Source organism: Panthera onca, chromosome A3, assembly GCF_046562875.1.
Source record: "Panthera onca isolate mPanOnc1 chromosome A3, mPanOnc1 haplotype 2, whole genome shotgun sequence".
Taxonomy (NCBI): Eukaryota; Metazoa; Chordata; class Mammalia; order Carnivora; family Felidae; genus Panthera; species Panthera onca.
Genome location: NC_138341.1, coordinates 32,042,131 through 32,057,258, shown reverse-complemented (window position 1 = coordinate 32,057,258; position 15,128 = coordinate 32,042,131). Strand labels below are relative to the sequence as shown.

The window sequence follows — 15,128 nt, the reverse complement described above, 5'->3', positions numbered from 1 at the left end:
CTAGAAGTCTCAAACCAAGATGTTAACAGGGCCATGCTCTTTCTGAAACTTTCAGGGTGGATCGTTCCTGGCCTTTACCGGCTTCATAAAGGGCCATGCTCTTTCTGAAACTCTCAGGGTGGATGTTCCAGACATTCTTGAGCTTGTGACAGCAGAACTCCGGTCTTGGCCCCTGTCTTCTGGTGCTCTCTCTATGTCTGTCTTTGCGCTGTCTTCCCTCTTACAAGAACACAATTCCGTTGGAGTAGGGCCCACCCTATTCCATTATGGCCTCATCTTAACTATTTACATTTGCAAAGACCCTATTTCCAAATAAGGGCACACAGTGAGACACTGGGGGGTTAGGACTTCAACACAGTTTGGGGGAACACAGTTCAACCTGTAGCAGTGCCCCTGAGATAAATCAGAAATGTTAAGTAGGCCATTGCATATGTGGGTCTGGAGTTCAAAGGAGAGGTCTGGACCAGAACTATACACATGGAAGTCTCTGGTAAACCTTAATAATTGAAACCATTTAAAATCAGCTAGAAACAGGTAAGGAGACAGGGGAGCATTAAGGAATCCCATCCACCCATTGCAGAGTAGAAGGTAAGTCAACACAGGTTGGTTTGAACAGTGGTGGTCATGAGGTAGGAGGAAGGAAAGGGAGGCATCAGAGAAGCCAAAGGGAGTTTCAAGGAGGAGGATATGGTCAGTAGTGTCTAACACCATGGAGATGAGAACACAAGCTACCTATTGGACTTAAGGATACACAAGTGTAGATAGAGATCATAGATGTGGATAACAAGAGCCACTTAAGTGGAATGGTGGAGGCAAATGCCAGAATGAAGTGATAAAGAAATAGAGACTCCCACAGTTTACATTCAAAGTTGTCCTTCTGTGCTGGTTATAGTCCTGACAGCGTTAGGGTTTGAGGAGACAGACTCCCAGTAGTAGCTAGACTTAATTATGGCATGGATCATTAACTTGGGGGTGGGATGGGGGGAGGGGGTCTGCTTGGAGCAAGTAGTGACCCCTGCAAGTAGGGACAGGAGAATCTAATTATGCCAAGCAGGGTTGTTTCTTAAAACCAGGTCCAAGGCGGCTCTGAAGGGCAATTGAGACAGTAGGGGTAGTGGCATTTGCAGGGATCTCAGAGACCTGAGGTCAGCCGGGGTTAGGAAGGAACAGACACCACAGAGCAGCCCAAGCTGGGGTAGCCTCAGTCAATGCAAGTATGCCTCAAAACTAAGCCCGTTGGATTGATAGATTTTACTTCTCTAGTACAGTCACAAGGCAAGAAATTTCAGGTCTCCTGTGCCTCGGTGATCTGAGGCTGCTCTAGTTCTTTATAGATCATAATCTGTCTTTCTTCATGGGAAAAGTCCCATTCTCTGAGTACTCAAGTAGTATCACGGCTTTTTGAAGAAAATCTTTGTGTCAGGATTCTACCAACCCCACGGCTGCCAGAGTCCTCCCCACTCTTGAAGGCAAAGCGAGAGGCTTCTAGTAGCCTCTCGTATAAAGGGTGATGGTGCTACATTTTCCTTTTTGCCTCTAGTTATTCCTATATGAATATATATACCAATTATCCAGATTTTAGGTTTGTTTCGTTACTAAGACTAATACTTCAGCTGTCCCCCTAAACCAATGGCTCTCAAACTTGAGCAGGTATCAGGGCTTCTCAAATGCAGATGGTTAGACCCCACCCCCAGTGCTTTTGATTCAGGAGGAACTACATTTACAAGTTCCCACGTAACACTGATGCTGCTGGTCCCGGGATCATACTCGGAATCACACATGAAGTGTCTCACAAACTATTTGCTTTGACGAGTGATGAAGAGCTGTCATTGGTAGAAACACCTGATCTACCTGTCACCCCCTTCCAGAGACCCCAGATGTTCATTTCTACCCTCAAAAGACTTTGGAATGACAAAAGAAAAGCAATTCTAGTTATTAACAAGTTTCGAGTACTTGATGGTACACAAACTTGAAGATTTTGTAAACTCCTATTTGCTCTTAACAAGTTATTCAGTTTGGGGGCACAGTAAGAAAATAGCAACAAAATTCTAATACCTTTTTTCTTTTCTTCCAAAGGAGTGTCTGAAGATGAATCCTGATGACAGATTAACCTGTGCCCAACTCCTGGAGAGCCCCTACTTTGATTCTTTTCGAGAGGACCAAATTAAAAGAAAAGCACGCAATGAAGGAAGGAACAGAAGACGTCAGCAGGTACCTCTGTTCAAAAGTTAAAATGCTATAAAAATGATTCTTTTTTTCCTTTCTATCTTTCAAAGTGAGACCAGGTGGACACCAAGACCTTTGTTTGCACTGGTTTAGTTGTATTTGTTTATCTTAGTACATTTCAGTGATTGGCATAATAAAACCATAAAACTACAAAAACACCCAGATCATTGCAGAATCTTAATTCCAAATACACTTGAATCAACTTTTAGCTACACTGATTAGATAGCTCACCTATTGGATAGCTCACCTGCCAGATCGTGTACCCGAAATACAACAACTTCGTACAATAAAACCCAGATTACAGCAGGACTGAATGTCAACATCGCAGAGGAATCTGGAACCTTCTGTAGCCTCCAGACACACCATAGGGGAAACTTGACTCTTCCTGTCTTTTTACCAATGGCAGGCAGCAAAGTCCGCCTTCCCTAGGCTTTTCCTCAAAATCAAGGACAGCTCTGGCAGATACTAAGAGAAGAAATGCAAACACCTGGGAACCAAATTTTACCCCAAAATGTGCCGACATTGTAAGATAACACGAGGAACGTGACAGTGACTCTGCAGCTTATTAGGGGGCTACCTTTTACCTGGTTCCAGAAAAACCTTGAAGCTAAAACATAAACCCCACGGAAGTAAGTTTGTTTTGGTTTGGGGTTTACTTTACATCTTGTGTCCCCAGCACCTAAAACAATGTCTGACCCACACATAGTACTTGGTAAACATTATCCAAAATAAACAGATAAGTAAATAGATGAACACTGCTCATTCATAAGTGAGGATGTAATTCTCAATTGATCAGACCGACAATCATCCCATTCTGTGTTTACTTAATCTTCCACCTTTGACCTACTTATTGGTCATTGATCTTCTCCTTAGCATGTCTACCGTAAAGGGAGAAAGCAGGTTTTGTTGTTTTCAGCCTTTGGCTCATGCAAATTGAAGTTTGTTGAGAGAGAAAAACCAAGCCAATCAGTAAGATGACATGTTAAGATGATTTCCCAATTTTTACCACACAGACCGTTTTACCTTTTACTGTTTAAGTTATGTGTTTGCAAGTCAAGCCCAGCACACTTTACTTAACCAAAAGAGTAGGGTTTGCTCAACTACGTCTGAGGCGGCAGTCTGAAATACAGGGTGAACTGTGTGTAAAAACACTGTCGCCTTACAAACAGCTCACCAGATTCCCCACACTTAACCTGGGAGGGTGAACAGCAACACCGCTCCATCCCGCCCCTGGGTTCCTGATTCAAGTTCTACCAGCCTCGAGCAGGTAGGGATGCTGGCCTCCTAAGTCTCCAGGTCATAGTGTTTTCCATTCCTTATTACCCTGTAGCCTGGCTGATACAGCTCAGGGACTTTATTTCTCCAAAAAGAGAAGAAGCACGAAGAACAGCACATACAGAGGTTACTTCACGTTCTCTGTGTTTAGTCAACTGCATCCTGTCCCCTTTATGAGAAAGCCTTTCTAGGGCACCCACTATTAAGACCAAGCCTAAACATCTTCCACCAGCAGGTAAAGTCTCTGGAGGGCAAGGCCAAGAGAAAGACAGGGATGTCTTCCTTTCTTTTGTCCTTTTTTTTTTTTTTTAATTTTTTTTTTTAACGTTTATTTATTTTTGAGACAGAGAGAGACAGAGCATGAACGGGGGAAGGGCAGAGAGAGAGAGGGAGACACAGAATCGGAAGCAGGCTCCAGGCTCTGAGCTGTCAGCCCAGAGCCCGACGCGGGGTTCGAACCCACCGACCGCGAGATCGTGACCTGAGCTGAAGTCGGACACCCAACCGACTGAGCCACCCAGGCGCCCCTGTCCTTTTTTTTTTTAATGTTTATTTATTTATTTTGAGAGAGAGACAGAGAGCATGAACAGAGGAGGGACACAGAGAGGCACAGAATCCGAAGCAGGCTCCAGGCTCCCAGCGGTCTGCACAGAGCCCGACTGGGGGCTCGAACTCACAAACTGTGAGATCGTGACCTGAGCCAAAGTCGGAGGCTTAACCGACTGAGCCACAGAGGTGCCCCAACAGGAATGTCTTTCAAGTTCCGATTTTCTTTCTGATATGCACCTCTTGCCTAAACATTTTACCATATCAGAAAATAAACTAAAAATTCAAGAAAATCTTTTCATTCAGTGTGGTTTCATTTTGTGAGTTCAAATTCCTATCTGGATATCATCTAGATCTCTGATGAGTGACCAGCAATTTCCTTAAAGACTAAATTTTGTTTAAAATGTATAGTATGGGGCACCTGGGTGGCTCAGTTGGTTAAGCGTTTGACTTCAGCTCGGGTCATGATATCGCTGTTCGTGAGTTCGAGCCCCACATCAGGCTCCGTGCTGACAGCTCAGAGCCTGGAGCCTGCTTTGGATTCTGGGTCTCCTTCTTTCTCTGCCCCTCCCCTGCTCACTCTCTGTCTCTGTCTTTGTCTCTGTCTCTCTCTGTCTCTCTCTCTCAAAAAATAAATAAACATTAGAAATTGTTTAAATGTATAGGAAAGAGGTTTTAAATCTTTACTGTTTTGCCAGTATCCTAAAATTAAAATTTTGAGATAGGTAGAATGTAGACTCTTGGAATTATTGTCTAACAGCTGGTGGGCATCTAGCTTTTAAACACTGCCTGGATACTCAAAAATGAACATCCTGAAATAAATCAACTACCTCCATGAGAATCATAGAGTAAGTAATGGAACCTAATTTCCAAGTATCAGAATATCACAATTCTTGGAAAGGTAACCCTATTTGGTTTTAAAATTGATGTCTTTTGACATCTTTGTACCGTGTGTATTCTTTTCGTTTTACCATCTTTAAATCAAACTGTACAAATAGGAATTCTTTTCAATTTACTTTCTTATTTTTGTCTTGTTCTGCTATTAGAATCAACTGTTGCCTCTCATACCAGGAAGCCACATCTCCCCCACACCTGATGGAAGAAAACAAGTCCTCCAGTTAAAATTTGATCATCTTCCAAACATTTAGGAAAATGTTCTTTCAAGTGGAAAGTAATTTAATATGTACACATTTCCGTGCAAGAGAGATAGGAATTCTTAGTGTTTCAAATGCAAATGAGCCATATGAAAATTAAGATGCCTTCTAGAATTGTTTTGCTCTGATCATTACTGATTCCTCTGCCCGTGCTTTTTACATGCCAACTTTATCTTCTAGAACATTTTCTTTAAATGTTATGGAGTCTGAAACTGCACATATGGAGGAGACATTTTCAATTTCATCAGAGCAGCCCCTCCTGAGGCAATTTATGTTGAGAATTTGTGGGCTTGTACTTTGATTCTTGAAAGAGATTTACATATATCGTTTTGGTTTACCTGACCACATAATGTCTTAGAGCATTATCCAAATAGCTTGCCTAGCTGTTGTTTGTGCAGGGAATGATATCATGTTTCTTTCTTTTTTTTTTTTTTCTTTCAATTTCAAAAACTAACTTTAATGAGGTATGTTTTACATATAATAAACGTACTTATTTTAAGTGCAGAACTTTTCCCTGGATTTCAGCAAATGTATACACATGCACGGCCTGACCAAAGGAAGATATAAAACATGGTCATCAAGCTTAAAATGTTCTCCACAGCCTTTTGTAGTAAATCTTCCCAAGATCACTGGCCCCAGACAGCCATGGATCTGCTTTTTCTGTCACTAGTGATTAGTTTTTCCTATTTGGGGATTTGAAATCAAGGGAATCATAGAACCTATATTCTTTTGCACCTGACAACTTGTGCTCAGCATGATGCTTCTGAGAAAGGAATGACATTATGTTTCTGCATTTAATCACTCTTGTTGTAACCAGGACTTTTGAGTAATGCTGGATTTTATATTGGTGCAGAAAGGGAGCCTGAAGTGTCGTGTAGTTTATCCCTTGTTTCCAGGGCAGATTCCAGAGCTACAAGGAATTATCATGCTCATCACATAATGCTGTCCTTTGGTACATTATGGTTTCTTACTCTTTTCTCCTGGCTCAGTCATTTCAGTACCTAGACCTATCCGGTGAGTGTGTTTCCTAAATAGTTCACTGTCGATACTTTTCCAAACATTTGCATCCAAAGCCTCTGTGAATTTGTGCAGCCCTAAACTTGTGTAGCATGCCAGATCAGGTTTGTAAATGCTTCCGACAGCAGAAAGATTATCTTTTCAGTTAACTTCATTTTGTGTCTGCTACCAAAAAAGAGAAGCAAACAAGATACCTCACTAGGCAAGCCCAATTTACACTGGGATATTTTCCCAAGTGAACTGGACAGATATTCCTACATACATACATATATAAATGTATACACATATATATATATATACTTATATATATATATACATATATAAATGTATACACACATATATATACTTATATATATATACATATATATGTACATGTATGTATACACACATAACACATATATATTTATAAGTTTTGAAACATCATGGTAGATGCCTTTTATCCTAGACGTCTAAGAACAATGCCGTCTGTGTAACGGACTTTTAGTTTGCTTACAAGGAACTCATGTAAAATAATAGCATGGGGTTGTCTATCACTGTCTGGCATAAAGGCACAAAATAGTCATAAATTAATAAGGTTATTAGCTCTTTTCTGCTCCTGGGTCTGGAATGCTGACCTGAACGTTGTCAAATTGTGCAAATACACATGATTCCAGAAATGCCTTGTGTCAGGAACCAAAATATCGAGCATAAATTGTTTTTAGGAAAACACACTAACATCTGATGTTCATCCTCTAAAAGTTTATTGCATTTATAAACATGGCTATGTAAACTTCTAGAGAAGCCTGTTGCGTTACTTGGGAGCATCTCTTTACTTGGGAATTATGGCATCTCAACAATGGTTTCTTGCTCACCGGAAGAACATTTTAAGTGGACTTATTTGGCCATTGAACATGCTTAGTGTGAATATAAGCTGCTACGGTCTTCTTATTGTCATCTTATCATTAAGAAGGCGCCTCTTCACATTTGTAAGTTTCTTGCATTTTTAATTAGATGATGATACCACAGGCACAAGGAATTTGAGAAATAAAAGATAGAAGGCATCTTCGATGAAAGATTTCTTTTTTATTTTCATAGTGTTTTTTTCATGTAAGCCTTCTTACTGCCAAGCCACTCATGCTGCTCCAGCTCTCCTAAATATCTAGATTCTATCCCACACACACACACACAGAGAAGTTCAGAATACACACAACTCCAATACCCATTTTGCTTATAATCATGCTTCAGACAACAGTGGAGAGTTTGGTAAGGGTTGATAGGGTGACTGCTTTTCTTATTTTTGCTTACATTTAAGAATTAACAAAACTGGCATTTCTCTCTCTCAGTTTTTTTCCTTAGACAAATCCATCATCTAGAGATCACTGGGGAGGGGAGAGGAGAGGAGAGGAGGAAGCACCCAATGCTTGGGAAAATGTTCTTTCACTACCAGGGAAAACACTCTTCTGACGACTTTTGCACCCCGCACTTTCCCTGGGCGTCCCGGGGCCACGTAGCCCTGTCGCCGGCTCAGTCACGCAGGCACACGGACCTCAACCTGCAAGTCTTTCTGTCTCAAGGCCGGTTTCTCAGCCACACGTAAGACAGTGGCACCTGAGGGTCTCGTGCCCAAATTAAGTAGTGGGTTTTGTACAACTTAATCAGGCTCTTCACAGAGGCCCACACAACTCTGTAACCAGGCGTTTTCTTTCCATCCATGTCCAGTTTCTGGCTTACCTGCCGCTTCTGTCACCGCGGCACTGGTCAGGCTTTTTAATTTACGGATATAGCTCTTTCCTGGTGCCACCCAGGTACCGCGGGGCCGTGGTGAGTGATGCCACCCGAGTACTCTCCTTTCCTCCACCTCGGCATGACCCGTTCACACCCCAGGTTTCCTCCACTTTGTACCTGAGAATCTCCAAGCAGCCAAGCAGCTCTTTTGTATTGTGTTTTGTTTTGTTTTGTTTTTTGTTTTGTTTTGTTTTGCCTTGTTCCGTTTTGTTTGAAGAGCTCTTTACAGAGAACTAAAAATGCAGACTGTACTCCTTTGTGCTCTTGCTTCTTCTTCAGGGAAGAAAGAAATACACCATAGAAAAGGACACCTCGTAGACCTTTATCAGCCCTGTAAGGCTACCTTTGGTCTCCATTTCAGTCCTGGTGATATCTGAATGCACTTGTTCCAACTTGCCCCAACCACAAAGCCCTTTTTTGGGGGGGGAGGGGGAGGGTCACTTTTTGAAGATTATTTTAACTAGACTGAAATTATTAAAAAGTTGTATTTGAGGGACGCCTGGGTGGGTAAGTTGATTAAGCGTCTGACTTCAGCTCAGGTCATGATCTCCCAGTTCATGGGTTTGAGCCCCGCATTGGGCTCTGTGCTGACAGCTCTGAGCCTGGAGCCTGCTTTGGATTCTGTGTCTCCGTCTCTATCTGCCCCTCCCCTGCTCATTCTCTGTCTCTGTCTCTGTCTCTCAAAAATAAATAAACATTAAAAAAAATTTTTTTAAGTTGTATTTGAGAGGCTTTTGAATGCTTTGGATTAGGGAGATAATTGAGTAAGGAGTAAAAACAAAGCTCTAGGGTAGGAAAGAAAGAAGTGGGCAGGAATAGATGTTCCCTCTTTTAAGTGAGCCATATTACTCTTCTTCATTGATCTTGCAGATCTCCCAGACTATAAGACTAAGAAAATTTATAAGTTATTTTGAAAGAATTCTCAATTCTGAAGATGTTTTTATGGTTCTTCAGCTGCCTTGCCATAGGAATACTGTTTTTAAAAAAAGATGGCACTTTCTTTTCTTTTCTTTTAAAAAATTTTTTTTAATATTTATTTTTGAGAGAGAGACAGAGCATGAGTGGGGGGAGAGCAGAGAGAGAGGGAGACACAGAATCTGAAGCAGGCTCCAGGCTCCGAGCTGTCAGCACAGAGCTCAACGCGGGGCTCAAACCTACCAACTGTGAGATCGTGACCTGAGCCAAAGTTGGATGCTTAACCAGCTGAGCCACCCAGGCACCCCAAGATGGCACTTTCTTAATCATTTGTCACCACTAATGATTTCCAATCCTGGGTTTGGGACAGCTTGAATGGCACAGAATTCTGAAAAAACAACCAAAGAAAACAACAGCAGCAACAACAACAATAACAAAAACCTAGCTTTTTTGGTTAATTAAAACATACTACCAGAAGAAGAATGATCCTAAAATTCCACAAACCTTAAAATCTTGAAAACATTAGGAAGTCAGTATAAGGTATTAGCTGAATCGCAGATTCAGAGTTGTAATGCATATATATGCATTATATACAAATATACAGACTTGTGATGCATATGGTTATACAGATTTGTGATGCACATAACCAAGACAGAAGGACAAAATGCCACTCACATGACAAGGTAATGTGCTGGGTTTGTGTGTGTTCATTTTCCATTAAAACCATGAATTCAGCAACTTCATTCTTGTTTTAGTAAAAGACAGTCTTTAAGAGTGGTAGGTTTAATGACTAATATATCATTTGGTCTGGGAGTTAGGACACCAGGTTCTTGGCCTGGCTTGCAAATCTCTGTGTAGCTTCTTCACAACATGTGACTTTTCTGTGCCTTCATTTTCTCATTTGTAAATAAGGGAAGAGATAAACTAGCTGATTTCTAGGGCTCCTGTGATTTTCAATAGTACATGATGTTTCTGTCCTGGACATCTCTCCCACTAGAAGAGGCTTTGTAGAGATTGTTTCTCATTAATAATACTGAGATAAAATTTGGGGTTTTTAAAAAATATTTGTTTTTGGAGGGGAGAGTGCAATGGAGGAGGGGTAAAGAGAGGGGGACAGGATCTGAAGCGGGCTGTGTGCTGACAGGCTGACAGCAGAGATCCCGATGTGGGGCTTGAACCCACGAACTGTGAGATCATGACCTGAGCCAAAGTCAGATGCCCAACTGACTGAGCCACCCAGGTGCCCCTAAATTTGGGGTTTTTTTATCTAACCAGGAGCTAAGAGATCTCTCCCTGTTTCTCCCTCTCTCCTTCCCCCTCTCTCATCTCTCCCTTGCTTGCTTGCTTTCACACTCACACAAACACACACCCGCCACCACTCCCTGCTAGTTCTGCCGAGTCAATAGTAGTTTGCAGACAATCATCTAACAGAGGTTACATCTTATAAACTGAAGTGGGCTTTAAAGCTAATTATCGCTAAATTTTAGTTAATGTAAATAAAACAGGTGTGCTTTGAAAACACAGAGTAATATGTAATCATTCTTTGTTTTTATTTTTTTATTTTATTTTTTTCATTCTTTGATGTTTTCATCTAACTCCAGTTGGCTTGAATATGACACCTATGCTATGAAATAGCATCTTAATTTAAGATGCTATTAATTAATTAATTAAGATGCTTAATTAAGATGCTATTAATTAATATCTTAATTTAAGATACCTATTAAGGCAAAGAACTCTTAGGGCATTTCTAACTTCAGCAAAACTTTTAGTAACTTTCAGTAGGTGAAAACTTAAAGGAATTCTGCAAATATATATAAATTATAACCATGTTGTATTTGAGCAGCACAGACTCAGGTTCGGGCTACTTTATATTTAACCTGCAATTTACTCAAGCTGAAAATCGGTTACTACCCTACTTAACAGGAGTATAAACACCTTGCATTTATAAAGTTAAAATTTGTCTTTCTGTTGTGAACACTAGTCACTGACCATATCTGTCAATATTGTCACCTTGAAGATGTTGTGTCTACTTATGATTTTAGAATATATTAGTACGGAAGCAGATCTATTTCAAATCGCATGAAATTGTAGCCATATATTCATTAGCATGTGATAATTTGCATAATGACAACTTATGCTACCAGAAGCAATTCACTACAAACTTTTAGTTGTAGCATGTTAAATATACATAATACTTTTAAAATTTAGCTTAAGTTACTTACAGAACCTAAATACGGGCTTAAATACTTTGGTGACCTTATATTTGTATATATAACTTAACCTGAATATGTTCTCTAGCTTATTTTAATAAAAGTTAGAAATATTCCTGTCTCCTTACTTCCATTCAACTCTTCTGTTAGTCTGTTGCCTAATACTTTGTATTTAAGTGAGAAAAAGTCACATTCACATAGAAAGTTCAGAACTCGTTTAATTTCCTCTCCGTTGGAATATCTGAACAGTTGATGGAGTAACTATTCCTTTTTGTGCCTTGGGTTGGGAATTTTCACAAAATGAAAAAACTAACAAAATCTCTTCCAGTCCAACCCGATCGACGATTATCCCTGAGAACATTTCCTTTGAGGCTGTAAGATTCTTTTTCTTGCGATTTATCAAAATATTTCTCTGACCCTTCCCAGCACTTAAGCTACAAAATATGAAATTTTCTCACAACTTCAATTCCAGGTCCTAACAATGGTTTCTGTTGTAGGCTTAAAAAGGTGAAAAGTCTCAAGACCAAACTTAGACCAATGATCAAAAGACAGAAAGACAATTAGTACCATAATGAATGAGGTCATTACTTAAAGATGCTTCCATTTCTTTTATTTTCTTTTGAACTAGCCTTTCTGCTTTCATGATTTTTAATAGCGCTTATGTTGAAAGAGAATAGTGGATTCTTTCCAAGGCTGACTGCAACGATTTCTCCCATTCCATAGGCCTTTTGCAATGACACTTTGCCATTCCTTTTATCAAGAGGTGAAGGCTCCCTCTCCCACCCCACCTTGTGACCAGTGACTTCCTTAGACTAATAGAATGCAACAGATGTCCCTCTATGCCATTTTGGGGCCTAGGTCTTGAAAAGCCTGTCATCCTCTGCTTTGTCTCTCTGGGGAAGCGAGCCACCACGCTGTGAAGAAGCTTAGGCTAGGCCTCCAGATGATAAGATACCGTGTGAAGAGAAAGAGGTCACTGGAGGAGCACCAAGGGGCCAGTCATGGGAGTAAAGCCTTCCTGGACCTTGTAACTCAGAGCAGCCACCAGCTGACTGTGGCCAAGTTAAGTGTCAAGTAGAACAGGAAAACTGCCCAGCTGAGACCAATCCACCTCCAAAATTATGAGAAACAGTCAATTGTTTTAAGCCACTGTGTTTGGGGATGATTTGTTATGTAGCAATAGATAACTGAAACAGAGTATGTTTTTAAACTGAGTGCCATTAAAGTTGAGAAGCATGTTCTCAAATAATGTGCACACTTAAAGTAAGGCATGGGATCTGAAGTTATTTAGCCTAGAACTATAAATACACTCTTGGGAATCTGAAAATCATTCTTCCCTACTACCCACTGGCCCTCTCTCTTTGGATCCTATTTATTTTAGTCAAGGCTGTTATGCTTCCAAAGAGGACATCATCTTCTCATAAGACACGTGTCACCACCCTATGCAGGAAATCTAAAAAACCGTAATGAAGAAATGATCCAGACATTGGATTTTACCAAACACTTGCATACGATGTCAGTAGAAATTTACCCGATCTCTTTACGGCGGCCGAAGAGGAAACTTCCTTCTTTTTGCAAGAAAAATATTCACATCTGTGTTAGATAACTGGATAGATGCCAGACTATTAGCGTCCTACCTCTTGCCCAAAATAAGAGTCAGTCAGTTTGGGTCCTACTGGGTGTTTTTAACCAGTCTCCTCACTGAGCCTCCCATTCAGCAGATATCAGCCACTGAACATCTTCTGGGCTGTTGAGGAAAAGCCTTATCCAATTGCATGAAAAGAGCTTCTCCTCATTAAAAAAGGTCTCTAGCACCTTTGAGTATTCAGGACTATGGGTACCGTTGTGTTTCCACAATTTCCCCCTTTCTCTCTGAACCAGAAAGACATCCTACCAGAGGTTGTATTTTGGCTTTGCCACTTGCAAGATCATGACTTTTGATCATCAGTGTCTTCAGCTCCACAGTGAGAATAATAACACTTCACCTGAAATGAGAATCTTAACACCTGAGGTGGTTAAAAGTATTACATGAAACAGTGATGTCAATGTGCTCTGTAATTGAAAGAGCTATATAATTAATTACTTTACTTTTTTTATGTTTTTTTTTTTTTTTTGAGAGAGAGAGAGAGAGGCAGAGCATGAGTGGGGAGGGGTGGGGAGAGAGAGAGACACAGAATCTGAAGCAGGCTGTGCCAACAGCTCAGAGCCTGACACACTTGAACCCACAAACTGCGAGATCGTGACCTGAGCCGAAGTTGGACACCTAATCGACTGGACTACCCAGGTGCTCCTATTGATTATTACTTTTATTACCTTCTAGAACTTTGGGAATATATTAACTTCTACATTAATATGTGGTCCTTTGAAAGAAACCCATAGAATTCTTCTGGTTTGACTATTTATTTATTTATTTATTCATTTATTTATTTATTTATTTATAATGGAAGTATAGTTGACATAAATACTGTATTAGTCTCGGGTGTACAACATAGTGATTCAACATTCATATACAGTTCAAAATGCTCATCACAGGAAGTATATTACCAGCTGTCACCATACAAAGTCATTATAATATTATTGACCATATTCCCCATGTTGTACTTTCCATCCCCATGACTTATTTCTTTTGTAGCTGGAAATTGGTGCCTCCTAATCCCCTTCACCTATTGTGCCCATCTGTCACCATGCTCCCCTCTGGCATTGATCTAGAATATTTTTTTAATACAGTGGTTGCCTCATTTCCTCCCCAAAAGGTGTGAGACCTCATCATCCTCAACTGCTTCTATCTTGCATGTGCTGGCTTTTGCATTTCCAGCATGAAAAGGCTCTTATCTTCTGGCGGACAGAAATGTCAAGTTTTTCTTTTTACATCGATTGAATTTATTGACATTATTTGAAATGTTTGCTTATTGTCTAGCAAACACTATCAAGCTATCAGGTACTGGGCAGACACAGAAGAAAACAAGCTTTCAAGGGAATATGTAGCCACCAAGAAGAAACAGCCTGATGGGATTAACCACAAGTTAAGACCTCACCAGAAAACTTTGAGAAGACACCAATATCCGCATCATGAGATAATCTGACCATAACTCCAAGAGACTTCCTGAGGGGCCAGAATCATCAGAGACAGAAGAATTGGCTAGGGAGGTACAACTAAATTTTTATGAAAAATCACTTTAGGTATGGGGAGTACACAAAACAATTGTAATATTGTGTTTGTCCAGGATGATTAGTTACTGGCAACTCAACTAGAGAAAAAAAGCAAGAGATCCATGCTAGACACAAGTCTTAATGTGTGTGCTTTGGCGACTGAAACCTTATGAACAATTTATATTTGCAAGGCAGTGAAGATGTTCTGTGAGTGAGAAGAGGAGTCGGTCTTCATCTTTGAGAAATGCTGGCAGTGAGGGAAAAACAAGGAAAGGGGAGGAACCATCAGAAGTGCACCTAGGGGAAGAATTGGCATTTGTCACTCATCCCTGCCACAGTCCCTGCCGTGAGATCCCCACCGTTCCTCCCTTCCTTTTTCTTAATCATCCTCCTTTCTAGCCATGCATCTACTTTTCTCCGATTGGAAACCCTATCCTATGTCATGAGTTTCTTCCTTCAGCAAATACCCATCACCTCACTTTCTGCTCTGACAGAAAAGCATAGAAATTGCTCCGTTATCCAATGTCCTTCCTCATGGATTTGCTAATCTTCCCCTTCTACTACCTGCCACTTTCAGGTCTGAGAAAATCATGTTGTATTTGATCTTACCTAATATAAGAACCCCAGCATTACCTTATATAAAGTAAATTTGAAAATAATCTTAGATTGAATTCAAATAAATCTCTAAAATATGTTTTATTTTCTTTTTATTTATTTATTTATTTATTTTGACAGAGAGAGAAAGCACAAGCAGGGGAGGGGCAGAGAGAGAGGGAAAGAGAGAGGATCCCAAGCAGGCTCTGCACTTAGTGCAGAGCCGATGGGGGCTCAAACTCGCGAACTGCAAGATCATAACCTGAGCCAAAATCAA

The 15,128-nt window shown here is 40.5% G+C and overlaps 1 protein-coding gene across 3 annotated transcripts in view; it reads left to right on the top strand.

The window, feature by feature from the left end:
* CDKL4 (cyclin dependent kinase like 4) overlaps window positions 1-14,880 on the top strand; it is a 57,301-nt gene extending 42,421 nt beyond the window's left edge. For 2 of the 3 annotated variants that reach the window (XM_078444779.2, XM_078444780.2), the window contains exons 9-10: window positions 2,077-2,211; window positions 5,094-8,991. In XM_078444779.2, coding sequence (XP_078300905.1) covers window positions 2,077-2,211; window positions 5,094-5,195 — 237 coding nt within the window. In that variant the 3' untranslated portion in view covers window positions 5,196-8,991. Of the gene's footprint in view, window positions 1-2,076; window positions 2,212-5,093; window positions 8,992-13,860 lie in introns of those variants that run through there. The other variant, XM_078444781.2, reaches the window with a different exon arrangement.
* Window positions 14,881-15,128: the final 248 nt, after the last annotated feature.